The 27506-nt window shown below is 37.4% G+C and overlaps 2 protein-coding genes across 2 annotated transcripts; both read left to right on the plus strand.

Annotated features, from left to right (window-relative positions):
• The first annotated feature begins 911 nt into the window (after positions 1-911).
• LOC117990806 (uncharacterized) lies at positions 912-12922 on the plus strand. The gene is made up of 12 exons (XM_034978296.2): positions 912-1230; positions 2013-2427; positions 3252-3372; positions 3787-4007; positions 5208-5292; positions 6515-6697; positions 7602-7857; positions 8345-8744; positions 9530-9647; positions 10868-11088; positions 12095-12179; positions 12654-12922. Exons 1-12 carry the CDS (start codon positions 947-949, stop codon positions 12920-12922), a joined length of 2658 nt encoding a protein of 885 aa, XP_034834187.2. The 5' UTR covers positions 912-946.
• Positions 12923-13509: 587 nt separating this feature from the next.
• LOC117990384 (zinc carboxypeptidase-like) lies at positions 13510-23799 on the plus strand. Its single transcript, XM_069504635.1, has 7 exons — positions 13510-13853; positions 14610-15020; positions 16478-16481; positions 16720-16831; positions 18282-18502; positions 22445-22529; positions 23515-23799. Exons 1-7 carry the CDS (start codon positions 13537-13539, stop codon positions 23778-23780), a joined length of 1416 nt encoding a protein of 471 aa, XP_069360736.1. The 5' UTR covers positions 13510-13536; the 3' UTR covers positions 23781-23799.
• The last annotated feature ends 3707 nt before the right edge of the window (positions 23800-27506 follow it).

Here is a 27506-nt window from a genome sequence, read left to right on the forward strand (position 1 = left end):
AATGAATTAGAAATGACAATTTCAAAGCAATTATAGGACGTTTTGGAGTTTTTATCGCTCTATTGGGGAAACTTAATTTAGCGACTTGGGTCTCTGAGGTCGAAAATAAGTTTAAATATTTTTACTATTTATTTAAGGTCTTAACTCAGTAGAGCCATCCGGCACCCGACTTGCACCGCCTCGTCTCATGCGGTTACTATTCTTTATATTATGAATTTCTATGGATATACCTACGCTCACTACATCAACATCATCATCACACAAATCTGTAGCTTAAGCGAGCAAGGCGATCCGCCTATGTCCATCTCGGATGTAAAATTAACTCTGTACCAAATTTCACCAAAATTGTCGGCTACTCTAGTTCTCCTGCGGATCTCCTCATTTCTGATTTGAGTGATCAAATCTTATAAAGGTATTAACTCAGTAGAACGACCCTGCACCCGATCGCACCGCCAGATCTCGTGCGGTTACAACTTATTCTTCGTAATATTATGGATTTCTATGGACATACCTACGCTCACTACGTCAAATCCGTAGCGTCAGCGAGCGATGCGATGTCCATCCCGGATGTAAAATTAACTCTGTACCAAATTTCACCAAAATTGTCGGTTACTCTAGTTCTCCTACAGATCTCTTCAATTCTGATTTGATCACGTAGAGACACTCCAAGCATAGCTCTTTCTATCGCCCGCTGATTTATAATGATAATTTTTTGTACTAAGTAACTATTTTGTTTTAGCATTGAACTCTACCTTTATCATAATTTATTTTCTACTATCACTGCCAACAAAAATTCATGTGATACGTACCTGCATTACGGAATTCATATATTATCACTATCGAATATTACTGATTAGATTGCCCAATATTCATAAAAGATGGCATCGTTATTATAATAAACGCGTGTTCGGTTAATGGAATTTGGAAACAAATAATATAATTCATAATGTATTTTAGAGTAGTATTTGCTGTTTTATCTATCACTGTAGCTATTGCAGCAAAGAGAAGTTATAAAGGGTATAGTGTTATAAAAGTAACTCCCAAAACAAGTGATGATATAGCTACACTTGATGAAATAAGGACGAAAGGAGTAGGAGAATTTTGGGATGACCAATTCTATATCAATTATGAAGCAAGAATCATGGTGCTCAAAGACAATAGAAAAAGGTTTAATGATCTAATTGAAAAATCTAGCATGGAGTCGGAGGAACTCATAAAAGATCTACAAGGGTAAGATTAATTTAATAATTGGGGTATTTGATTTTATACATATTTTGATAACCAAAATCGCGCCTTGGCTTACAAATCCGGAAGCTGTCATAAAAGCGGAACGGAAGGGCGTTTATGCGTTTCCATATCCTAGCGGTTCTAATCTTCTCTATATATAAAAATGAATTGCTGAATGTGTTGCTGATCGCACATCTCGAGAACAGCTGAACCGATTTCGCTTATTATTTTTTTATAATATTCCTTGAAGTACGAGGATAGTTACGGAGAGAAAAATATAAAAAAATCCTTAAAAAATAATGGACTGTTAGGCGGTACGAAGTTCGCCGGGGCAGCTAGTTAGAAATATATATCCATGATTTTTATAAGACAGTGAGGCAAACTCTATTAAAACCCTATACTGTGCTGTCCTGTGTCTTCTATTTATAATATCAACGAAAAGTTTTTGTAACAAATTTATTACACGACGGCCCAAAATAAGAAGTGTACCTATCTAGTGTTTCAGGGAGTACTTATGTATGTGAGTTTTTTTATTTCGATATAACTTCTAAATCTATTTTATTTATTTACTTATAACTTTTAAAACCCTGAATACCTTTAGATGGGAGGGATACCTATAGTTAGAATTCTTGCATCAACCCAAGTTATATACTAGAAATATTTTTTGTTAATAAAAATCAATCTGGCGGCCGTAGGTCGCCATTTTTTAATCTGACAATCGTTTAAGTTGATTTTTGCCATGGGAGTAGTGTTTTTTTAAATTACGACTTGTTTTATCATTTTAGAGCTATAGACGAACAAATGATACCAGCACAACGAAGTTCATCAAGTGAAACTTTCCTTGGTATGACCTGGAATCAGTATTATAACCTTGATGAGATTAACCAGTGGCTGGATGAAGTAGCCAAAACTTATCCGACAATCGTAACCCCAATTGTCATGGGCAAGTCGTTTGAAGATAGAGATATTAAAGGAGTTATAATAAGATATAGGCCAAGGACCAATAGCACTCGTCCTTTGATTGGAATGTTGGAAGGTGCTCTCCATGCTAGGGAATGGATCACTCCAGCAACAATAACATGGATCGTTAAAGAGTTCTTGACGAGTAGAGATCGTGAAATAAGAGCGTTGGCTGAAAATTTAGAATGGCATATCTTCCCTGTAGTCAATCCTGATGGATATAACTATACATTTACAACTGTAAGTTATACAACAATTTACCTGAAATAATTACAAAAAGCAAAAGTTTTGCTATATTTAAAAAACTACTGATCGAACATTTACAAAAAACCTAAATGAATATGTTAATGTGACCTCTTCCCTATATACCAGTATTGTAACCGTATGAATGTTCTGTCCCGCTAATTCTTTTACTACCTACCTACATAATTATTTTTTGTAACATTAATGTTAGATATTAAGTACTAGATAGTGACACTTATATACCATGTACATACCATTAATTTAAGTAATTAACTTAATGTAAACTCTCGATGTAATTCTCGATACATAAGTGAACTATTGTGTTCTTTATTGAGAAATAAATGTCTTTAAACCGAAGTGTTACTTAATTTTTAGGATCTTGTAGGTACCTCATAAGGAAAAGAGAACCCTTATAGGATCACTTTGTTTTTTGTCTGTCTGTCCGTGCTGTCTGTCAAGAAAACCTATAGGGTAGGTACTTCCCGTTGACCTAGAATCATGAAATTCGCTAGGTCTGTAGGTCTTATAGCACGAATAAAGGAAAAAAATTTGAAATGTGAATTAAAGTGTTATGTTGTGGTTGTTGTAAGAAATTTTTGTTATTTGTTGTTTAGCGGCAATATAAATACACATTCTGTGAAAATTTCAACTCTCTACGAGATACAGCCCGCTGACAGACAGACGGACGGACGGACCGCGGAAGCTTGGTAATAGGGTCCCTTTGGCACCCTTTGGGTACAGATCCCTAATATTACAAATAAAAACATCCCTCCAAACGGCAAATGCAGTTTCATTAACTGATTAATTCTCAATGTTTACAGAACAGAATGTGGAGAAAAAATAGAAGCACCAGAAACTTTACTTCTTGTGCTGCATCCGGCGTTGCCGATGACATGAGCAACGGGATTGACCTCAATAGGAATTTTGACTCAGTTTGGATGAGTAAGTATTTTGTATTTTGTATTTATTTATTTATTAAAGAAGAATATTTACAGTTTACAACAAGTTTGGTGCATTCATAAACTTTAAATAAGTTTTTCCGTACACCAGTGCCGTGTGTTGTAATTCCAAAATCCGTGACAAGGTTATTCTCAAAATTGTTTATTACCTTCTTAGTATTACAACAGCATAGTGATAGTCTCTTCAGCCATTGAGCTATTGAGGCTTACATACAGGGTGTAACCAGAACCTAAACACAATCCGATACCAATAACCAATTGCCTCATTTTGTATTTTTAGTGATTGTATTTTTCAAACCCGCAATGTTTGTAGTACTTTCACCTGTCTTCGTTTTTGCCAGCGTTCTGGTTACATCCTGTATGAACCTTAAAATATATTTTAACCTCTTCATTTCAGGCATTGGTGCATCAGATAATCCTTGCTCAAACACATTTGCTGGTCCAGTGGCGTTCTCTGAACCTGAGTCCAGGGCTATATCAACTTATGTAGATAGGTTAAATGCTGAGGGAAGAATGATTTACTACTATAGCTTTCATTCGTACACGCAATTGTTTATCATTCCATTCAGCCATGTCTCTGGACAAGATGTTTTACTAGCGGAAAATTATGCTGATATGGTTTGTACAATTTTTATTTCTATCAATCAATCAGCCTATCGGCGTCCACAGCTGGACATAAGCCTTCCTATGAGCACGCCCCCACACACGGTTCTTCGCCTTCGTCATGCACCCACTTCCTGCTAACTTCTTAAGGTCGTCAGTCCAGTGGGTTGGAGGTTGTCCCACACTGCGCTTGCTTGTGCAGTACATCGGCTTTTAGAATGACATTTCGGCTTTGTAGAGCGTTGTTTCTGTCACTCACAAGTCACACCTATATGAAGTTTTGTCGGTCTCAACGATGGAGACAATACTCTACAAAGCTGCTATCTCCTTTTAAAGGTCGCTGTACATTACTTTTTGCTGCGTACTGTACGCGGTCTTCACTCCAGAACACGTCTGCTCCAGAGGCCTATAGGTTCTGCGACAGACATGGCCAGTTATGTCGGTCACTTTGGTTCCTATACGGATTTCCTCGTTACGGATATTGTCCCTCAGAGAGACACCCAACATAGCCTGCTGAGTGACTTTAAACTTGTGGACAGGGCCTTCTATCTGTGTCCACATGTCAGTTTCAGCGCCATACGTCATCACAGGTAGGATACACTCACTATCTACTTTCATCTTTAGGCTTTGATCTATTGACGAATTTTCATTTAATACCTACTGACTCTGCTAAAGTCTCCATAATGTCATCGCCAAATCGAGCTTCGGGGAGATTACATCTCCCTGTCTCACTCCCCGTTGCAATTGGATTGGCATCGTAGTCTGCTCTTGTATACGGACTGACATGTTGCGAAGCTGAAGTGGCATGGACAGGACACATAGTTCGAAAATCCGATAGGTGATGATGGGGTCCTAAGGTGGAAGAATGGCGATCTTACACCGACAACGCAGGCGCTTTAATGTGCCGGGTGAAAAAGATGCAGTGCGAACCGCAGTCGGGGCTTTTTTAAAAACTTTAAATCTAAATGTATAAAAGGAAAAAGTGACTGACTGACTGACTGACTGACTGATTTATCAACGCACAGCTCAAGCTACTGGACGGATCGGGCTGAAATTTGGCATGCAGATAACTATTATGACGTAGGCATCCGCTAAGAAAGGATTTTTGAAAATTCAACCCCTAAGGGGGTGAAATGTGGGTTTGAAATTTGTGTAGTTCACGCGAACGATGTCGCGAGCATAAGCTAGTTAATAATGGGTGTTTTATTGTTGTAGTACGAGATAGCAATAAGAGGTGCAGAACACGTTTTTAGGAAATATTCTACCACATATCGAGTTGGCGTTTCAGCAGACGTATTGTGTAAGTAGCCTATATTTCGTAACAAGCCAATGACCATGACTTTGTCCGCATGATTTAGTTTTTGAATCCCGTGAGAACTCTTTAATTTTTCGGGACAAAAAGAAGCATATGTCACTCTCCAGGTCTTTAACTATCAAGCAAAAAATCACGTCGATCCGGTGCTCCATTACGGCGCGGCGTGTTGAAGGACAAACTAACGAACCAATAAACCAACAAACAAACACACTTTCGCATTTGTAATAAGGGTAGTGATAAGGGAAGCCGTGATAGCCGTGATTGACGTCCACCTCCTGTTCGGGAGTCACGGGCGTTTTAAGCAATTAATTAATGGTACCGATTCCGTTGTCTTTCTCTAAACCAAATTTAGAGTATCTGTATCCTTTTCTTTTTAACAATGCTAAAATTTTAGTACACGCTACACATTTAAACAGTAAGCTCGCGACTGTGCGCTAAAATCACGGGTTTTACCATCTAAAAATTAAATTTAGAACTGTCAAACTGCGTCTTTCCTTTTCATATTACATTAGTAAGAAGAGTATGCGAATACTCTAAAATTTGGTTGTGCTCAGAATCAGTACCAGATAAAAGTACCAAGTAAAAGTGCTTTAACGGTGAAAGAAAACATCACGAGGAAATTTGCATTGCTGAGAGTTCTCCATAATGTTCTCAAAGATGTGTGCAGTCTGTCAATGACCTTGATGGTTCTGAAAAGAGACCTGTGCTCCGTAGTGGACCGGCAATGGGCTAGTCATGACGAACCATTACAAAGAATTAGTTGCTTGTCTTTTTTATTATTATTCAGATACATGTTAGCCTTGGCACCATTCCACGCAAGCATGATTTGTAATAGTGATTAGATCAGCTATACGGCTAGCTTTAAGTTTTACCCTAAAATATAATATTAACCTGGTACTTGCACTAGAACAAGATACCAATAGTTTTAAAACATCCTAAGCCAAATAGATTTCTAATTGGACTTCTCAATTAAAAAAATTCATCATTTATACATTTTAAAAATATATAATTTTTAACGTCACGCTCTGTACGGAAAGCGATTAATGACGACACATGGCGTAAAATAATATTTTTCAATTCTTTAACGTAAAAAATATTTTCCCACTGAATTTTTTTTTTTTTTTTTCTAGCCCCATAAACCCACCCCTATACAATAAATCACATCATATTATTACTACAGTCTAAGACCCTATTAAAACCTTTGCAGATCCAATGAGCGGGACAAGCTTTGATTGGGTGAAGAACGCTACAAACATTCCGGTTAGCCTTCTAATAGAGCTAAGGGACCTAGGGCAATACGGTTTCCTGCTTCCCCCAGAGCAAATTATACCTAACAGTTTGGAAATCATGGATGCTTTGGTGGTAATGGACAATACTACGCGATCGCTCGGTTACTATTCATATTCAGGAACCAATTCAATTGTGTGTTCTTTTGTTATTGTTGTCTTTAGTGTGATTATGTCTTTATTGTATTAAAATTAGGATTTGTTTTTTTATAATTTTTATACTGTTCCAACAATACCAACACTTATTTAGGAAATTACTAAATAATTTTAAATACAAAAATTACGGACCGGCAGGAATCGAACCCGCGTCTCCTGGGATCGCGCCCAATCGCGCATTGTGATATGGGCCTTTGAAAGTAGTTTCGATAGCTGCAAAGTGTCGCTACTAAATGGCATTAACAGTCGCTTCAGTTCTGAGTGAACATACATATCACAAACATCACTGGCAGCAAGCTTGCCGTAGCTTTGGTTAGAGCGTCGGGCGCGATCCCAGGAGACGCGAGTTCGATTCCTGCCGGTCCGCAAATTTTTATATGTATTTAAAATTGATTAGGATTTGTGTTGTAATAAAGGTTTTAAATTATTTTTATACAAATATTGTTTTATAATTATTTATCTCTGGAAACACTCGAATTCGACTCGTAGTGTGAATCAATTAACCAATCCATTTTTCTTCTTATTATTAAAGTTGTAACCAATAAGTACTATTATTTTTTGGAAACTGAAGTAGGAATAAAATAGGTCTATGTGTCGCCCTTGGCAAAATATTTACAAAAATGATTATATTATTATCATAAATATTTTACTACCAATATCAAGATATTAAGATAAAACCACCATTTTTTATAATTATCATCACGTAAATTAATATCAAAGATAAGATCGTGATATTTCCTTTATCATTATCATTTTCAAATTGTACCAGTGTAGACTGAATTCTTTCACAAAGATTCATTTTATCAATCGTCATGATAGCTAGAATATCTATTTTAATTTTTCTAGTCATAGTCGTAAATACAAGTTCTGAATATGTTAGTTATAAAAATTATAAAGTATTCAAACTGCATCCTAAAACAGAAGAACAGGTAGAAGTTCTTAGGAAACTGCAAGATACAGAAGGATATTCATTTTGGACATTATTCGATTATGTTAAAGTCGATAGAGAAGTTAGAATTATGATGGATGCAAATAAGGAAAAAGATTTTGAAAACCATATGAAAAGTGTTGGCTTAGACGCAACCAAAACTGTGGATGATGTTCAAAGGTAAACTTTATCATAGAAAAAATAGTTTATAAAATAAATCTAAATATGTTAAAGGTAAAGCTGACTGACTGACTGATCTGTCAACGTACAGCTCAAACTACTGGATGGATCAAGCTGAAATGTGCATGAAATGAAATGAAGCATGGAGATAGTTTTTATGACGTAGTCCTCCGCTAAGAAAAGATTTATGAATATTCAACCCCTAAGGGGGTAAAACAGAGGTTAAAAATTTGTATAGTCTACATAGTACGAAGTAGTAAATATATCACAGATAGTTTTTTTATTATCATGATGAGACTATGTAATTTTGACATCAAATAAAAAATCATTTAATATAATATGTACTTACCTATTAAAAAAATCTGCTATTTTGCCCAAAAAATATTGTTTTATCAAAAAATGGAGTAGTAAACTTTTATTTCTAAAAATCCTAAAAAAAAAACCGTGTGAAAATTCCCAAATACTTAATTTTTTTTTATTATTTTAGTTTGATAGATGCTCAAATAAAGAGACCTCAAAGCGTTAATCGGAACGCACTAGATTACGACTGGACCTACTACCCTTCTTTAGAAGAAGTTGAAGATTGGATGAATCAAACTGCACTCAAACATCCCGATGTTGTCACTCTTCTTGACATTGGAAGAAGCGTTGAAGGAAGACCAATCAGAGGCATTAAAATTGATTTTCACAAAAGAACAAAACCAGTCATGGGTGTCCTTGAAGGAACATTACATGCTAGGGAATGGATAACTACAGTTACCCTTACTTGGCTTGCCAATGAATTTCTGAATAGTAAAGATGCCGATGTGAGATTTCTTGCGGAAAATGTCGTGTGGCATATCTTCCCAGTAACGAATCCCGACGGTTTTGTCTACTCCTTTACTGATGTAAGTATGAATTAATCATAATTTATAAGCCTCTAGCCATAACCGCGGGGAGTCAACATCCATACTATATACTATCCATACTAATATTACAAATGCGAAAGTGTGTCTGTCTGTCTGCTAGCTTTTCACGGCCCAACCGTTCAACCGATTTTGATTGGTACAGAGTTAGCTAATATCCCGGGGAAGGACATAGGCTACTTTTTATCCCGGAAAATTTAAGAGTTCCCACGGACTAAAAACTAAATCCACGCGGATGAAGTCGCGGGCATCAGCTAGTCTAAATATATAAAAGGAAAAAGTGACTGACTGACTGACTGACTGACTGATCTATCAACGCACAGCTCAATCTACTGGACGGATCGGGCTGAAATTTGGCATGAAATGAAATGAAATGAAATGAAATGAAAATGAAATGAAAATCTTTTTATTCGTATAAACTTTTACAAGTGCTTACGAATAGTCGGATGCATCTACCAGATAGCTATTATGACGCAGCAATCCGCTAAGAAAGGATTTTTGAAAATTCAACCCCTAAGGGGGTGAAATAGGGGTTTGAAATTTGTGTAGTCCACGCGGACGAAGTCGCGGGCATAAGCTAGTATTTTATAAGCCTCTAACCATAACCTAATCCGAGGGGAGTCAAAACTTCTAAATAAATAGGTAAATAAACAAATAAATAAAAATATTTTTTATCAAATTAAACTTTTACAAGTTTTTTAACGATGGTATGGAACCCTTCGTGTGCGAGTCCGACTCACTCTTGACTGTTTTTTTTTGTTTCCTAGGATAGAATGTGGAGAAAAAATCGCAATCCAGCGAACTTTACGTCATGCGCCGGCGCCGTTCGTGACGACTTGAGCAATGGCGTTGATCTCAATAGAAACTTCGGTTTCCTCTGGATGAGTAAGATTATTCTTTATCCTTAATCATGATGTACCCATCGCCAGCTCGCGAAAGGTTTTGGGCATAGTCTACCACGCTGGCCAAGTGCGGATTGGCAGACTTCACACACCTTTGAGAACATTATGCAGAACTCTCAGGTATGCAGGTTTCCTTACGACATTTTCCTTCACCGTTAAAGCAAGTGATATTTAATTATGTACTTAAAACGCACTTAACTCAGGTGCGTGGCTGAGATTGAACCCCCGACCTCCGATTAGGAGGCGGACGTCCTAGCCACTAGGCTATCACATTTCATTCTTTATCTTTAACATCTATAAATCTGAACTAACTTAACTTTTAAAACTTTTTAATAGTGAAAGTACTTAATAGAAAACGTCATTTTCAAGAAAAAAAATTATAAGCAAGTTTTATCTATTGCAGATAAATATACGCAGATAAATATATATCATATTATTTTTATCCATATTTTATGACCAGGCAATTATATTATCATTATTAAGTACCTACTTATTTTGTTTTTAGTAAGCATGGCATAAAACACTTATTTTCATACTAGCTTCTGCCCGCGACTTTGTCCGCGCGGACTATACAGATTTCAAACCCCCTATTTAATCGCTGCGGTTGAATTTTCAAAAATCCTTTCTTAGCGGATGCCTACGTCATAATAGCTATCTGCATGCCAAATTTCAGCCTTATCCGTCAAATAGTTTGAGCTGTGCGTTGATTGATCAGTTAGTCAGTCAATCCTTTTATATTATACTAGCTTATGCTCGCGACTTCGTCCGCGTGGACTACACAAATTTCAAACCCCTAACTCATCCCTTTAGGGGTTGAATTTTCAAAAATCCTTTCTTAGCGGATGACTACGTCATAATAGCTATCTGCATGCCAAATTTCAGCCCGATCCGTTCAATAGTTTGAGCTGTGCGTTGATAGATTAGTCAGTTAGTCAGTCAGTCAGTCACCTTTCGTCGTGGAATTTGGTTTGTAAAAATCTCGTGGGAAGTCTTTGATTTTCCGGGATAAAAAGTAGCCTATGTCCTTCCCCGGGATGCAAGCTATCTCTGTACCAAATTTCATCAAAATCGGTTTAACGGATGGGCCGTGAAAGGCTAGCAGACAGACTGACAGACACACTTTCGAATTTATAATATTAGTATGGATTTAGATTTAGAAGAAGAAGATACCCGGATTGTAATGAATACCTATTTGTATTACAGCTGTGGGAGCATCCCAAAACCCTTGCGCTCAAACCTTTGCGGGCCAAACTGCCTTCTCCGAGCCTGAATCACGTGCCATAGCCAACTATGTTCTTGATATACAAGAGCAAGGAGAACTTGTTTACTATATGGCCTTCCATTCCTACTCGCAAATGATTCTTGTGCCATACAGTCACACTGCTGGAGCCGATGTTCTAGAAGTCTCAAATTACGGTGATTTGGTAAGTAGTGTTCTAGACTAGTCGATGCGACTCGTCTGATGTCGTCCGTCCATCTAGTGGAGGGTCTTCCAACGCTGCGTCTTCCGGTGCGAGGTCGCCATTCCAGCACCTTGAAACCTCAACGTCTATCGGTTTTACGAACTATGTGTCCTGCCCATTGCCACTTCAGCTTCGCAAACCGTTGAGCTATGTCGGTTATTCTAGTTCTCCTACGGATCTCATCATTTCTGATCTGATCACATAGAGAAACTCAAGCATAGCTCTCTTAAATATTTCGGGACAATGGTGGTTTATGCCTTTGTTGTTATGTTTATAATACAGCTAAAAATATTACTGAAAACCAGACAAGTGTGAGTGAGACGCGCACAATAAGGGCTTCTTACCATCGTACAAGAAAATATAATACTTTTATTAAAACACTGGACCGCACATCGTACAAACGTCTCCATTCTCAAAGAACTGAAAATAAATCAAAGACTTTCGTCACTAGTACAATTGCGAATCCTCAAGTTCTTTGGGCACATCACAAGGAAGAGTGGTACCATCGAAAACCTCGTGGTACAAGGTCGGGTGGAGGGCACACGTCGACGTAGGCGTTCCCCAACCAGGTGGACGGACTTAATCTGCTCTGCAACAAACACGCCTGTCTCCGTGTGTGCACATAGTGCCACCAACAGAAGTCGCCGGAAGGAGATCGCACGAGTAGCAGTTAAGAATTCATAGCCACGACCACTCTGTCAAGAGTGAACGATTGAGAAGAAGATGAGAACACTATAACAACAGATTCACTTTTTAAATTGCATGGCAGCCATTTTCAAATTAGCCATCTTAGTGTTTATTAAATTGTTATGACGGCAATAGAAATGCACACTTTGTGAAACTTTAGACTCTCTACCTATTACGGTTCAAGAGATTTAGTCCGCTGGCAGACAGACAGACGGACAGCGGAGGCTTAGTAATGTAGGTATACGACATTTATCATTGGAAAATTCATTTTGGTTTTCAGTTTGAAATAGCAATAAAAGGGGCAGAAAAACTAACAGAAGTGCACAATATTCCATATAGAGTAGGAACATCTGCCGATATATTATGTGAGTATGTCTAAAATTGTTTTATCAGTACCCTTATTATAAATGTGAAAGTGTGTTTGTTTGTTGGTTTATAGGTTTGTTGGTTTGTCCTTCAATCACGTCGCAACGGTGCAACGGATTGACCTGTTTTTTGCATGGATATTGATACCTATACCCATGCAAAATGCATGCATGGGTATAGACCCACTACTTTTTATCCCGAAAAATCAAAGAGTTCCCACGGGATTTTTAAAAAACCTAATTCCACGCGGACGGCATCAGCTAGTTCTACATTAAAGAAAGAAAACAGTATACTTTGGTAAATACAATACTAGTATTTAATAAAACTTTGTGACAATGATCTGAGGTCTAAGTTGGAGTACACTTGCCTAGAAAATGCCTAGTCACTCTTGCCTTGAAGGTAAGTTTACATTGATAAATAACATTTCGTGCGCGTAGATAATGATGCCAACGTTTACCGTCTTAAATTTTCAGACGAAGTTTCTGGATCCGGTTTCGATTGGGTAAAAGGAGTAGCAAAAGTGCCAATCGTACATCTATTTGAGTTAAGAGATGTGGGACAATATGGCTTCCTCCTACCTCCAGAACAGATCATTCCCAACAACGAAGAAGTGATGGCAGCAATGATAGAAATGGATAGAGTGACAAGAAAAATTGGCTACTACTCAGTGGCGAATAGTGGGTTTACATATAAAATGAATGTGCTGCTCGTGTTTGTAGCGATTATGTTTGCTGTTGTGTAAAAATACATATAATATATAAACATGTTTTATAAAACTTTTTATTACTTCAACTGGCTTACGCCCACAAAGTCGTGGGCGTAAGTACGGGCATCCGCGTGGATTACAAAAATTGCAAACCCCTATTTTTTAGGATATTTCGACTTTGTAGAGCGTTATCTCTGTCACACATTTTCACCTATTTTGTCGGTCTCAACGACAGACACAACGCTCGTACTACTCGCAAACGCATTGTACTATGTTTCCTGTCGGGTACTGTATTTGCATGCTAAATTTCAGCACCATCCGTCCACTAGTTTGAGCTGTGCGTTGATAGATCAGTTACAAAGAAAACCTGAATGCCATAGTACTATTTTGGTAAAGAATATTATTTATTTATTAGTATCTTTAAAAAGTATATTTACATTTTTGTCTGCGTAAATTGCACTCACACTGTGAAGAGGGGTAACTAACCTAGAAAGGATATTCTACCTTTGATTATTATCTAAATTGCACAATAATAGTAAAGTAAATATTAATATTTACTTTGCTATTATTGTGCAATTTAGATAAATTGTAATTTGAAACGTACTTGCTGATTAAATTATCAATTACATTTACTTGATGTAGAAACACCAATGGTTGCACTCGGAAAATCACAAACTAAGAATATGATTTTGAAAATAACCGTTTTATTATTTATTTTTGCAATCACACTAACTGAAGCCTACAAAAGTTATGAAAACTATAAAGTGTACAAAATCGTGCCAAAAACAGCTGAACATGTGCAAATTTTAAAAGATCTACCTAAAGAAGAGTATTATTTTTGGTCCGACATAATTAAAGTAGACAGTGATGTAAGAATTTTAGTATCACCGAATAAAAATACGGAATTCGTAAAGTATACGGCAAGTGTTGGATTAGAGCCAATTATAGCAATATCTAATGTTCAAGAGTGAGTATTAATATTTTTATTTCTTAACAAATTGTTATTAATTATTTTATTCCTAGTTAGCGATTTGTCTTCATGACTGTAAGGCTTGGATACTTAGAAAGGGTGGTGGTGGATCTCTCAGTAGACTAGAATACATCTTGCGATCCAAGCCAAAGCCTTATCGTCATCATCTTCATCAACAACCCATCGCTGGCTCACTACTGAGCACGGATCTCCTCTCAGAATGAGAATGGTTTGGCAGTAATTCACCACGCTGGCCAAGTGCGGATTGGCAGACTTCACATAAGTACCTTTGAGAACATTTAGAGTACTTTCAGGCATGCAGGTCTCGTCACGCTATTTTTCTTCAGCGTTAAAGCAAGTGCACATAACTTCGAAAAGTTTTTTTACTTTTAGCCTAGAGTAATGGTTAAGAAGTCCGTCTCCTGTCGAGGTCGGGGGTTCGATCCTGAGCACGCACCTCTAACTTTTCGGAGTGATGTGCGTTTTAAGCAATTTTAAATATGAATCGCTTCAAACAGTTCCCTTTTCATTTTGAGATTTAATTTAGAGAATAGAATAGAATGGAATGGAATGAAATAGAATGGAATAGAATAGAATGGAATAAAATGAAATAAAATAGAATTTTATGGAATAAAATGGAATTTAATGGAATAAAATGGAATAAAATGGAATTTAATGGAATAGAATGGAATGGATTGGAATATAATGGAATGGAATGAATCTTCAAATAGTTTCATTTAACTTTTTTTTTAGATTAATTCGGGCTCAAATGCAACCTTCTCAGACCACAAAAAGCAGCAAACTCATTTCTTTTAGCTGGGATCAATACCACGATTTAGACGAAATCCACACATGGCTGTACGAATTAGAAAAAACGTATCCTGATATTGTAACTGCTATAACCATTGGTCAGTCTAACGAAGGCAGGAATATTACAGGGCTGATAATAGACTTCAAAGTTGGTGGTAGAGGTAACGAGTCTTTAACAGGAATGATTGAAGGTGGAATCCATGCCAGAGAGTGGATCTCCCCCGCAACGGTTACGTGGATTATCAAAGAGTTTTTAACAAGCAAGGACCCTGATGGCAGATTTATGGCAGAAACGTTTGTATGGCATATATTCCCCGTTATAAATCCGGATGGATACTCTTATACCTTTACTAAGCCATATATACCATTAATACCATTATATTATGCCATTATAGTATGCCATACATACCATTAATAATAATAATGAGGAATTAGATTTAGTGGATACCGCTATTTTTCTTGGAATAACGTTAGATGCAAAACTTCAATGGGGCTCTCATATAAATAACTTATCGAACAGACTTAGTTCTGCCGCATATGCGGTAAAAAAGATTCGCCAGTTGACAGACATAGAAACTGCGAGACTAGTATATTTTAGTTACTTTCACAGCATTATGTCATATGGTATATTATTATGGGGTAATGCTGCTGATATTAATTCTATTTTTGTGCTGCAGAAAAGGGCTGTTCGAGCCATATACAGTATGGGGCCACGAGAGTCGCTGAGAACTAAATTTAGGGAAGTTAAAATTATGACAGTGCATAATCAATATATTTTTGAAAATTTACTGTACGTACATAAAAACATAAATAAATTTAAAAAAAAAAGTGACTGTCATAATATAAATACTAGAAATAAAAATAAACTTGTAATTCCCGCCTCTAGGCTCAGTAAAGTTAGCAATTCATTTGCTCGTAATTCCATACGTTTCTATAATAAGCTTCCAGAAGACATATTGGAGATGTCTCTCAACAAGTTCAAAGTTTTCATAAAACGTAAACTAATTGAAAAATCCTATTACAATGTAAAGGATTATTTAAATGATAAGCAAGCTTGGGAATGAGTTGCTTAACGACTTTGTGATAGTTCTAATAAGTTTCAATAAATTTGTAAAGTGGTGATAATAAAAAGAATACCCGGCTGAGTTTGTTGTGGGCTCTTCTCAGACCTGGGCGCGTTTGGAACCCTCGTAGCTTTAGTTTTAAGTTTGCGTTATAATTATCACCACTATATTATCTTACAAATCTAACACTATACCAGACAATCAATAAGAGTAATTTATTACCTATTTTGAATAAATCATTTGACTTTGACTTTACGGATGTAAGTAATATTAATAGTGCATACATTTTGAGAAAGGACTTACCATATTTTGTTCTGTGTCTCAACTGTCATGTCAAAAGTACAATTTTATGTATGTATGCATTACACGTCGGAAATATCTGAGGCTTAGTGACGTCATGCAACGCGCTTGCGTTGGCACCGGTACTGGATAGGCGAAAACAAGCGAGCTGCGGGGAAGCGCGCGGGGAAGTAAATTTCAGCGAGGTGCGCAGATATTTCCGACGGGTTATTGCCCCACCAAAAACACAAATGACAGGGTACAAAAACGTGGTCTTATTACTAAATAACGATCTCTTCCAGACAACCTTAACGTTAGGGAGAAAACGAACAAATGGACAGTGGGAGGTGGCGTACATAATAAACCTAAATACTAATAGCTAAATAAATTAAACCATATAATATAATATTAATATCAATATTATATATTGTTTTTAGTCCTTAATCTAAGGGTAAACAAGGCGCAAAGTGGGGTAAACCGTAGTTACTTTTGACATGCCAATTTAGAATTGCGTCAACGCGTGCGTCCTTTCTCAAAGTGAGAAATCGGATTTGTAGAGCATTGTCTCTGTCGTTGAGACCGACAAAACGTCATGTAGGTATGAGTGACAGAGACAACGCTCTACAAAGCCGAAATCTCATTCTTAAGACCGATGTAAGTACATTATTTTCTGCCGCGTATACTGTAGGTAAATCACTTACTAATTTTAGAACCGTATGTGGAGAAAAAATCGTAATCTTCTATATAATCCCAACTGTACGGGAAATTGGGACTTGGGTAATGGTATAGACCTGAACAGGAATTTTGATTTCTTATGGAACAGTAAGTATTTTAATCAAAATTCGGTTTAATTATTTTATAGAATCCATACTTCCATACTAATATTATAAATGCGAAAGTGTGTCTCTCTGTCTGCTAGCTTTTCACGGCCCAACAGTTTAACCGATTTTGATGAAATTTAGTACACAGTTAGCTTACAACCCGAGGCTACATTTTCATTCCGGAAAATCAAAGAGTTCCCACTGGATTCTTAAAGACCCATCCGTTTAACCGATTTATATGATATTTGGTACAGAGATAGCTTGCATCCCGGAAATTGACATAGGCAGCTTTTTATCCCGGAAAATCAAAGAGTTCCCACAGGGATTTAAAAAACCAAAATCCACGCAGACGAAGTCGCGGGCATTCTCTAGTAGGTACTAGATAACGCCTGTGACTTGATTAAGTTTTGAAAACCCCTTAGGAACTTTTTTATTTTCCCGGATAAAAATATTCTGTGCCTAGGATGCAAGGTATACCTATCTGTACCAAATATGTATATAATATGATGCCCGCAAATTCAATCACGTGAATTTAGATCTATTTAATTTTCCGGGATGAAAAATAATCTATATCCGAGATGCAAGCTATCTTTGTTCCTACCAAATGTCAAAATTGGTTAAACAGATGGGCCGTGAAAAGCTAGCAGAGACGGACACACTTTCGCATTTATAATATTAGTGTGGATTTTGTTTCTCATTACAGTTCATATAATATTATAAATGCCAAAATGTTCTTGTCTGTAATCATTTTCGGCATGATCTTAGTGATATGTTTTTGGCTGATTATTTAATAATAATTATTGATTATTTATTTAGTAGAGACGAGATAATATTTATTTCATGCCGGAAAAAAGAGTTTCCATTGGTATCGGATAGCTGTATAAACCTACAATCACTGTAGTAATCTAATCTAACTAGGTTGCTTATAAGAGATTGTATGAAGCGATAAGCTCGCCTTCGCATTTATTTAAGTTAAGGTGAATTTCCATTAGACCATGGACTGACACGATACGTGAGACGGTTAGGCTGTGATCAAAAGGTAGGTAGGTACAGTTCTTGCAATTCACAAAAGCGAGTGGCTCATGCTCGTGTTTAAGTCGTATCAGTATACTAAGTAACGTACACTGAATGTGTGCGTTTGCGAGCGCTTGCTCGTGACTGAATTGTCCGATCTGCTATAAGATCTGCCAAAATTTATGATTCTAGGTCAACGGGAAGTAGCCGGAAGTATGTAGGTTTCTTGACAGACACGACAGATAGACAGACAACGCAGAGATCCTATGAGGGTTCCTTTTTTTCTTTTGAGGTACGGAACCCAAAAAATTAGAGGTCCCTACGAAAATTGTAATAAGCTACCTAGTCGTTAGTGTAATATAAAACACAGGTGCGCCATCTGTTCCCTCATAAGTTCAACTAGCAATTGTCCGTTTTTCTTCTTCTTCATTGTGTAGCAATTGGCGCGTCATCAAACCCTTGCGACGAGACCTACTCCGGACCCTCGCCAGCCTCAGAGCCTGAAACCAAAGCCATAGTCGATTATGTTTTGAAGTTGAAGGAAGCTGGTAATCTAATGTACTATCTGGCATTCCACTCTTTCTCCCAAATGATTCTTATACCCTACAGCCATTTGTCTGGCACCAATGTTCTGGATTTGCCCAACTATGGAGATTTGGTAAGACAAAAGTTTTACATTACCCATACTAATATTATAAATAGAGCCTCAATAGCTCAATGGTTAAGGATCGGACTGAAGTCAGAAAGGTCGCCGGTTCAAACCCCACCCGTTGCACTATTGTCGTACTCACTCCTAGCACAAGCTTTTCGCTTAATTGGAGGGGAAAGGGGATTTTTTTTTTTTTTTTTTAATTTATTATCAAATAAAAATACATACAAATAAAAGCTTAAACTAAAAACACCGAAAAAACCACAGAGGTTTGTCCTCGGTGCCTATCTGCAACGAAGATACCTATTAACTAATTACTTAAAAGAAATAATCTACAGTAGGTATATAACGCGAAGAATCACGTAAGTATGTAACATAATATTATAATCGTAAGTAGGTTTATTAAATTTATTAGGTGAATAGGATTAGCACTAATATAAATAATTATATAATCTACATAGACACAAAAGACTCAGCCATCTAACTTTGCTAAAAAATATTCTTTTAATTTATACTTAATGTTTTTAATATCTATTTTTTTAATCAGCGTTGGAGGTAGTTCATTTATGAATCGCGGAACCAAGTACGCGGTGGTTGGCTCGCCGTAAGTATTGTTAGCGCGCGTAGTGTGCAGGCGGTTAGCCGTCATCACACGCGTCTGTACAGGATGTTCTATTTTTCGGAGTATCTTCTCGTTGAAGAACTCCTCCTTTAGTAATGAGCATTTAAACTGTTCCTGAACGGGTAATGTTTTACAATGTTTAAATAGCCCTAGTTCATTGCCGTCGTATTTCGATTTAATGGAACTAGAGACAATAGTTTTTAAAATTCTTAACTGTAACTTATATATATTATTGAGGTAAGTTTTATAAGTTCGACCGTAGCTACTGAGACCATATTGTACGTAGGTTAGAGCAAACGAGTTATATAGCATTAATTTGGTTTTAAATGGAATCCGTCGATTCAAGACAATTATATTAGCGAGAAATTGCCTTAGTTTATTACATACATAATCTATGTGCAAACCCCAGTTGAATTTACAGTCAATGGTGAGACCGAGATAGGTATAGCGCTCGACTAGCTCAATCGAAGGGCAATTACAACAGTTCAGATTATCACTGTGTAGACAGACATGATCGTGAGCTATAATTTTTTTAAAGGGGAGATATTTTAGATAGGCTGATCTGATGTGAATTAATTTGGTTTTTTTGACATTAAGAACTAAACCCGCATCGTGACACCACATGGTCAGGGTGTTGAAGTCCGTCTGCAATGCATCACAGATCTTATCAGGATCCCGGTCAGCGAAAAGGATGCAAGTATCATCCGCGAACTGGTAGCATGAACAATGCTGGATACAGTTTCTCATGTCATTCACATATGACAAAAAGTGCAACGGGCCAAGGACGGAGCCCTGAGCCGTGCCTTCACTAGCCACACGGGTGTCGCTGTAGGCGTTACCAATCCGTACATTGAATGTACGATTACGGAGATAGTCTACGCACCAAGCGAGCAACGGACCTCGAACGCCGCATGTTTCTAATTTACTTTGCAGAAGATTATGGTTCAGAGTGTCGAAAGCGCGTGAAAAATCAATAAACAGTGCAAGGACGTGCTTTTTTTGGTTAAGGTGTTCATTTACTTGGTCACTGAATTTTGAAAGAAGATCTATTGTTCCCTTTCCCTGCTGAAACCCATATTGATTGTGGTAAATGACTTCATTATTCTTATAAAACGCGTGAATTTGTTCGCAGATAAATTTTTCCACAATTTTATCTACCGACGACAAAAGCGTGATCGGTCGATAATTAGAAAAGTCATTGCGTTTCCCTTTTTTAAAAACTGGTCGCACACATCCTTTTTTTAGACTGTCTGGGTAAGAGCCGCTTTTGACACTGCTGTTAATAAGATTTGCTATGGCCAAAGAAATCTTGTCACTAGCCGTTTTCATGTGGCTAACCTTGATGCCGTCCGCCCCTGGTGCTTTGTTTACGTTTAAGTTTTTAATAATCTTAAAAATTTTAGTGCTTGTCGCTTTCTGAAACAAAATGGAGGAGTTTAGGGACTTTGTGTATAAATAAGAATCCAGAAGCTTTTTAGTGCAGGTTGGAATTATAGACTTAACAGCCATGTCGAATTCGTTTGCAAAGCCGTCCGCAATGGCCTTACAGGACAACCCTTGTGCTTCGAAGGCTTTTAAAATTGAATCATCTATAGATAACGATACACGACCCATCATCTCATTTATTATTTTATAGATATTTTTAGAGTTGTTAAAGCTGGTATTTATACGTTTAAGGTAATATGAATTTCGCCGGTCATCTAGTACTTTATTAGCTTTATTACGCGATTTTATATAGTCTAACCTTAGTTTGTCATCATTAGGATTCTTTTTCCACAACCTGAACAGTTTATCCCTTCTATCGCAAAGATTTATTACGTTACAGTCGATCCACGGAGCCCTAAATTGTTGTTTCCGTTGTTTATGGGTGCGATTTTTACTAGCCGTGACGCAAGCTTTCGCATGAGAATCAGTAATAAATTTAAGAATTTGATTAGGACAATTCATTGTATTAGTTTGCGCCCAGTCAACTTTATTTAGTTCATTAAATAAAACCTCGTGGTCAACGTACGTTTTCGAAACAACCTGTACATTGCTAGGAGTAGGCACGGCGTCGCCTGCGCACGCGAACACAATAGCGCGATGGCTATTAAATAAATATTAGTCATATTTAACAGGGCTAATATTCTTTTTAAAAAAAATGCGAAAGTGTGTCTGTCTGTCGGTCTGTCTGCCTGCTGGCTTTTCATGGCCCAGCCATTCAACATATTTTGATAAAATTTGGTACAGAGTTAGCTTACATCCCGTTGACAGACATAGGCTGCTTTTCATTCCGGAAAATTAAAGAATTCCCGCGGGATTTTAAAAACCTAAATCCACGCGGATGAAGTCACGGGCATCATCTAGTTTAATAATATTTCTTTTAGGTATAGGTAGGTACTCTTTTGAGTTTTGACTATTTATTTATTATTTAAAAAATTAAGTATATGAACTGCATTTGACCTTGATTTTTCGATGTCTCAAAAAATTGGCAGTGTGGATCCCCATTATCGGACGTGGTGGGATGGCCCCTTTTACCGGTAGGTAAATCTCTCTTGAATATAAAGGCAAAGGATAAACTGGTCTCGTAAAGGATATCAAAGCAGCCGCGTACAAATAACAGACCGTAACAGATTTACCTTTGAGATAATCACCATTCTTTTAAGCTTTCTTATTTACCACACACTGTTAACTTGAATCAGAGTTAACAATTGTTATAGCTACAGCCGTGCCACAGTTTAGCAATCATACAGTAGAAAAACACTTTTAATTACATGCGTCTATCGCGCTATTTTATTTGCATTTGCATTACTTTGTTCTGACAGCTTATGCAAAAATTCATTATTTTCGGATTTTACATGTATCTAACGACCATCCACGTATTTGATCCCGTAAGAATTTTAAAAAGTCCAGCCTTATTCCTTGTCTTGTCAAAATTTCAGCTTTCTAGATCCAAAAATTTGGGCTGGGCGTTGATGTTATCAGTCAGTGAGCGACTCAAGCCTTGTCTTTTTATCATGCGCTTCGAAACTAATGAACTGATATTAGTTTAGAAGCGTACCTACACAGATTTATTTGTATGAAAATTTTATTGCTACATTGACGAAATTTATTAAATTACGCAGGATGCAACTTTTTGATTCCATAAAACAAGCACAATTACAAAACATGGTGCCTTCCTCGCAAAATCACAGCGAATGCATATTACAAATACATACATTCTTAGACCAACTGTATGAACGATAAACTCGCAAAACCAGAACACTCGTTTCTGACTGTACGATTGCTACACTGTGCTTTAATGTGGCTGAGTTGACTCCAAATGGCCAATAAATCTACTCTGTTAACAGTACGAGATCAGTATACGGGGTGCGGAGAAGCTAAAACAAAAATACGGCACTGAATACGAGGTTGGGACTTCAGCGGACATTTTATGTAAGTATGCCTCAAGCGATGGAGAGAGCTATGCTTGGAGTTTCTCTACGTGATCAAATCAGAAATGAGGAGATCCGTTGGAGAACTAGAGTAACCGACATAGATCGACGGGTTGCGAAGCTGAAGTGGCAATGTGCAGGGCACATAGTTCGTAAAACCGATGGACGTTGGGGTCCCAAGGGGTGCTGAAATGGGGACCTCGCACCGGAAGACGTAGTGTTGGAAGACCCCCCCCACTAGGTGGACGGACGATATCAGACGAGTCGCAGGGAGCCGCTGGATCCAGGCGGCGCAAGATCGTGGCGTGTGGAAGTCCCTACAAGAGACATATGTCCAGCGGTGGACGTCTATTGGTTGACGATGATGATGATGATGCCTCAAGCGGTGATAGCCTAGTGGTTCAAACTTTGACCTTCATAATATATGAAGTGTCCCGGACCCTAGGTGACAGCCTGGTGATTAAGTTGTCAGCATTCTATTCGGTAGGTCGGGAGTTAGATCCCGGGCACGCACCTTTAATTTTTCGAAGTTAGTGAGCAATTAAATATCACTTGCTTTAACGATGAAGGAAAAGATCATCAACATCATCATCATCAGCCAATAGACATACCAATTCTAGACATAGGTCTCTTGTAGAGACTTCCACACGTCACGGTCTTGCGCCGCCTGAATCCAGTGACTCCCTGCAACTCGTCTGATGTCTTCCGTCCACCTAGTGGGGGGGTCTTCCAACGCTGCGTTTTCCGGTGCGAGGTCGCCATTCCAGCACCTTGAGGCCCCAACGTCTATCGGTTTTTCGAACCATGTGCCCTACCCATTGCCACTTCAGCTTCGCAACCCGTTGAGCTATGTCGGTTACTCTAGTTCTCCTACAAATCTCCTCATTTCTGATTTGATCACGTAGAGAAACTCCAAGCATAGCTCTCTCCATCGCTCGTTGAGTGACATAAGAAAGTAATATATTATGTACTTAATTTTATTTCAGATCCTGTAACAGGCGCCAGCTTTGATTGGGTCAAAGGAGTAGGCAACGCTACTATAGTTTACCTATTCGAGCTTCGAGATAAAGGCGAATATGGATTCCTCCTACCGACCAGTCAAATCATTCCAAATAATGAAGAGATCATGGAATGCTTAATGGAAATGGATAGAGGAGCTAGAAAACTGGGATATTATTCTGGAACATCTAATTTGTATGCTTCCTTGTTGTATTTGGTGTTCAGTATTGGATTTTTAATAATTTGTTACTAATAAAGTTCTTGATTTAATATGCGGCTTGTTTTATTTGAAAACTAGCTTATGCTCGCGACTTGGTTCGCGTGGACTACACAAATTTCAAACCCCTGTTTCACTCCCTTAGAGGTTGAATTTTCAAAAATCCTTTCTTACTACACTATATATTATAAAGGAAAAGGAAAACTGACTGACTGACTGACTGATCTATCAAAGCACAGCTTAAACTACTGGACGAATCGGGCTGAAATTTGGCATGCAGATAGCTATTTTGACGTAGACATCCGTTAAGAACGGATTTTTGCAAATTCAACCCCTAAAGGGGTGAAATAGGGATTTGAAATTTGTGCAGTCCACACGGACGAAGTAGCAAGCATAAGCTAGTACCTACTTAATAAAACGTTGATATTTTTGGATTAATTTATTATCTTTTAATAGGAATATTATCATGGAATTTTTGATTGCGTATACTTAGTAGTCTATCCAATGAGCCATGAATAAGAGAAAAACACATTAGTAGGTAGATGTTTGGACACAATAAATAGTGCTTTTAAACACATTATTACATTTAGACACAATAAATAACCGGGACGCGACGGCAAGTATTCCTAAAGAGAGGATATTTCAAGTAATTAACGAAAGTGATTTAGGACGAGATGATGGTTAACGCCCAACTCCCACGGGGCTTTAAATCTGTTAGGGAATTTACGAATACCTAACAGTTTAGCTGAAAATACTCGTAAGTACTTCAAACAACCTCCCTGGCGCAGTGGTAAGCGCTGTGGTCTTATTAGAGGGAGGTCCCGGGTTCGATTCCTGGCAGGGATTTGGAATTGAATAATTTCTAAATTTCTGGTCTGGTCTGGTGGGAGGCCTCGGCCGTGGCTAGTTACCACCCTACCGGCAAAGCCGTGCCGCCAAGCGATTTAGCGTTCCGGTACGATGCCGTGTAGAAACCAAAGGTGTATGGGTTTAATAAAAACTGCCATACTCCTTCCAGGTTAGCCCGCTCCCACCTTAGACTGCATCGTCACTTACCATCAGGTGAGATTGCAGTCAAGGGCTAACTTGTATCTGAATAAAAAAAAAACAACTTCTTCTTAGGTATGATGAAAATAACTTTTTCACTTCATACATTAGACTGTCAAATTAAAACGCACCATACGTGCGTAAATCGCGCTTCAATTTGAAGGTGTAAGTCCCTCAAATTGCTATTGCGCTGGAACCATGTCTCATTAACATCGAAATGACGTCACTAAAATAGCGGCCACGTTCATTAGCAATTATAGTACTTTATAGTAAGTAGGTACTTAATTTTCAAAAAATCCTGCTCTGTTTTTATATAAAATAGCTGAACCGCCCCAATATAAAAATGAATCACCAAATGTGTTGCTCATCGCAAATCTCGAGAACCGCTGAACCGATGTCGCTAATTCTTTTTCATAATATTCCTTGAAGTACGAGGATGGTTCTTACGGAGAGAAAAATTTAATTCAACGTCCCCCTCAATTTTCTAAACTCCACCCGAGCGAAGCCGGGGCGGTTCAGCTAGTTGTTAATGTTTGTTTGGTTTACATTGTTATCCTTATATTGAAGCATTCTATTATAGCGTAGCAATATTATTTAGACCCCAATAAACATTAATTTCACTGACTCTGAACACCATACTTATATAGAGTCGTAATTATTCCGTACGTGCAATGGAATTTTTAGAAATGTGTTCAATTTTGTTTGTTGTAATTGCCTAGCACGTATTTACTTACTGTACTTCCTACTATCGTTTTATTGCTAACCACTTATTAATAAAATAACATTGTTTTCTGTTACTTTCCATTAAACAAAAACTCTTTATAACTCAATAAAATACCCGGTCCCTTCAATTTCGCTATACGTAGTACGCTGTATTTTCTTTTCCCTCAACTAAAATTACTTCTTACTTAGATATTAGAAACTCGTTTACGTTACTTACAACTAAACCCTACCTTAACTTAACTTGCCTAATATAGCGACAGAAATAACTGGCTCATAACGCCCCGGATGATATGAGTGTCTAATAAATTACACCCGCCCCTGACAAGGTGACGCGTGACTGAAATCAGACGTCAGAGCTCGCTCACAAATCATAGCCAGTACCACCTATTTAGAACAGAGTAAGGAATGGAGTAACCTTCTTAATTATTTAAACAAAAAACAATGCACGCATTGTTGTCAATTTGGCCATCTACTTAAAGATTGTTCACTAGTTTCAGTTATTATGAGTGTCTCATAAATAATTACACCCGCCCCTGACTAGGTGACGCGTGATTGCAATCATACGTCAAAGGTCACTCACAAATCCATAACCAGTACCTATTTATAACAGAGAAAGGAATCGGGTAACCTTCTTACTTATTTAAACAAAGAAACAATGCACATACCTACTGATATCAAATTGGACATTACTCAAAGATTGTTCAACTAGCTTTACTTATTATTATGAGTGTCTAATGTTATCACCACCTATGTAGAACAAAGAAAGAAGCGTGACCTCTATATCTTTTTTTAATATTATTTTAGCAAAAAAAAATGTGCACTATTGGTAAATAAAGTCAATCTTTTCAAAGCTTGCTGACTATTGTTAACATAAGTGTCTTATAATTTTCACTAAATAATTCTTAGAAAAAAATAGAATTATTCAATTCTATTCAGTTATAAAATGATGGAATAACAACAGCATTTTCCTTTGCTATACATCTTTAGCAAATTATCGTTTAGCTTTTTTTATTTCTATTTATAAAATTTAATTTCGTGAAAAAAATTGAACGTTAATTCGCTACTCTATGGATTTTTGTAGTAGCAGGTTTTTCAATTTATATGATAATATTTCGTAATGATCTTCTTTTTATTGTTTTCTTTTGTAATCTAGCGTTAAATTAAACAAGTTCAAGGGTAATTTTGGTAAGGGTTGATATTATTTTCAATTAGGTTATCATAATATTATTTAAGATGCACTATTCTATCTAACGTGATCTAATGAGAAATGAGGAGATCCGTAGGAGAACTAGAGTAACCGACATAGCTCAAATTGTTGCGAAACTGAAGTGGCAATGGGCAGGGCACATGGTTCGTAAAACCGATAGACGTTTGGGTCCCAAGGTGCTTGAATGGCGACCTCGCACCGGAAGACGCAGTGTTGGAAGACCCCCAACTAGGAGGACGGATGACAGCAGACGAGTCAAAGGGAGCATCTGGATTCAGGCGGCGTAATACCGTGGTGTGTAGAAGTCCCTACAAGAGACTTATGTCCAGCAGTGGACGTCTATCGGTTTGATGATGATGATGATTTTATATATAAGAAATAATTAAAGTTGGATTTTATATTTCTGCATCTTAATAGTTGACCTTTTTTACGGTTCCGTACCCGAGTCGTCTGTTAAATTTTTAAATATAAAAGTGGCTGCATGTAATTGCAAATAAAATAAAATTATAGGGTTATTTCTTATACGATGGTACGGAACCCTTTGTGTGCGAGTCCAGCTCTCACTTGACTGTTTTTTTCATTAGATGTATTTTAATTTTATACGCATGTTTTAAAAACTTGAGCTCTAACACTCATATTATTACATCATCATCATGATCAACTCATCACCGGGCCCCATTCCTGAGCACGGTCTCTTCTCAGAACTATTAGAGTTATAAAATGTGTCAATGTAGGTACGATACATTATGTACATTAATATATTCAACGAGTTACATAATTGCATG

This window comes from Maniola hyperantus, chromosome 18 (assembly GCF_902806685.2).
Source record: "Maniola hyperantus chromosome 18, iAphHyp1.2, whole genome shotgun sequence".
NCBI lineage: Eukaryota > Metazoa > Arthropoda > Insecta > Lepidoptera > Nymphalidae > Maniola > Maniola hyperantus.

Bases quoted from the DNA above. Each gene is read 5' to 3' on its own strand.
- LOC117990806 (XM_034978296.2), top strand. From the start codon at position 947: ATGTATTTTAGAGTAGTATTTGCTGTTTTATCTATCACTGTAGCTATT. The intron at 6,698-7,601 runs GTTACTATTCAT...TTCTAGTCATAG, and splicing joins CAATACTACGCGATCGCTCG to TCGTAAATACAAGTTCTGAA. The intron at 9,648-10,867 runs GTAAGATTATTC...TTTGTATTACAG, and splicing joins CTTCGGTTTCCTCTGGATGA to CTGTGGGAGCATCCCAAAAC.
- LOC117990384 (XM_069504635.1), top strand. From the start codon at position 13,537: ATGGTTGCACTCGGAAAATCACAAACTAAGAATATGATTTTGAAAATA. The intron at 13,854-14,609 runs GTGAGTATTAAT...CTTTTTTTTTAG, and splicing joins GCAATATCTAATGTTCAAGA to ATTAATTCGGGCTCAAATGC. The intron at 22,530-23,514 runs GTAAGTATGCCT...ATTTTATTTCAG, and splicing joins GACTTCAGCGGACATTTTAT to ATCCTGTAACAGGCGCCAGC.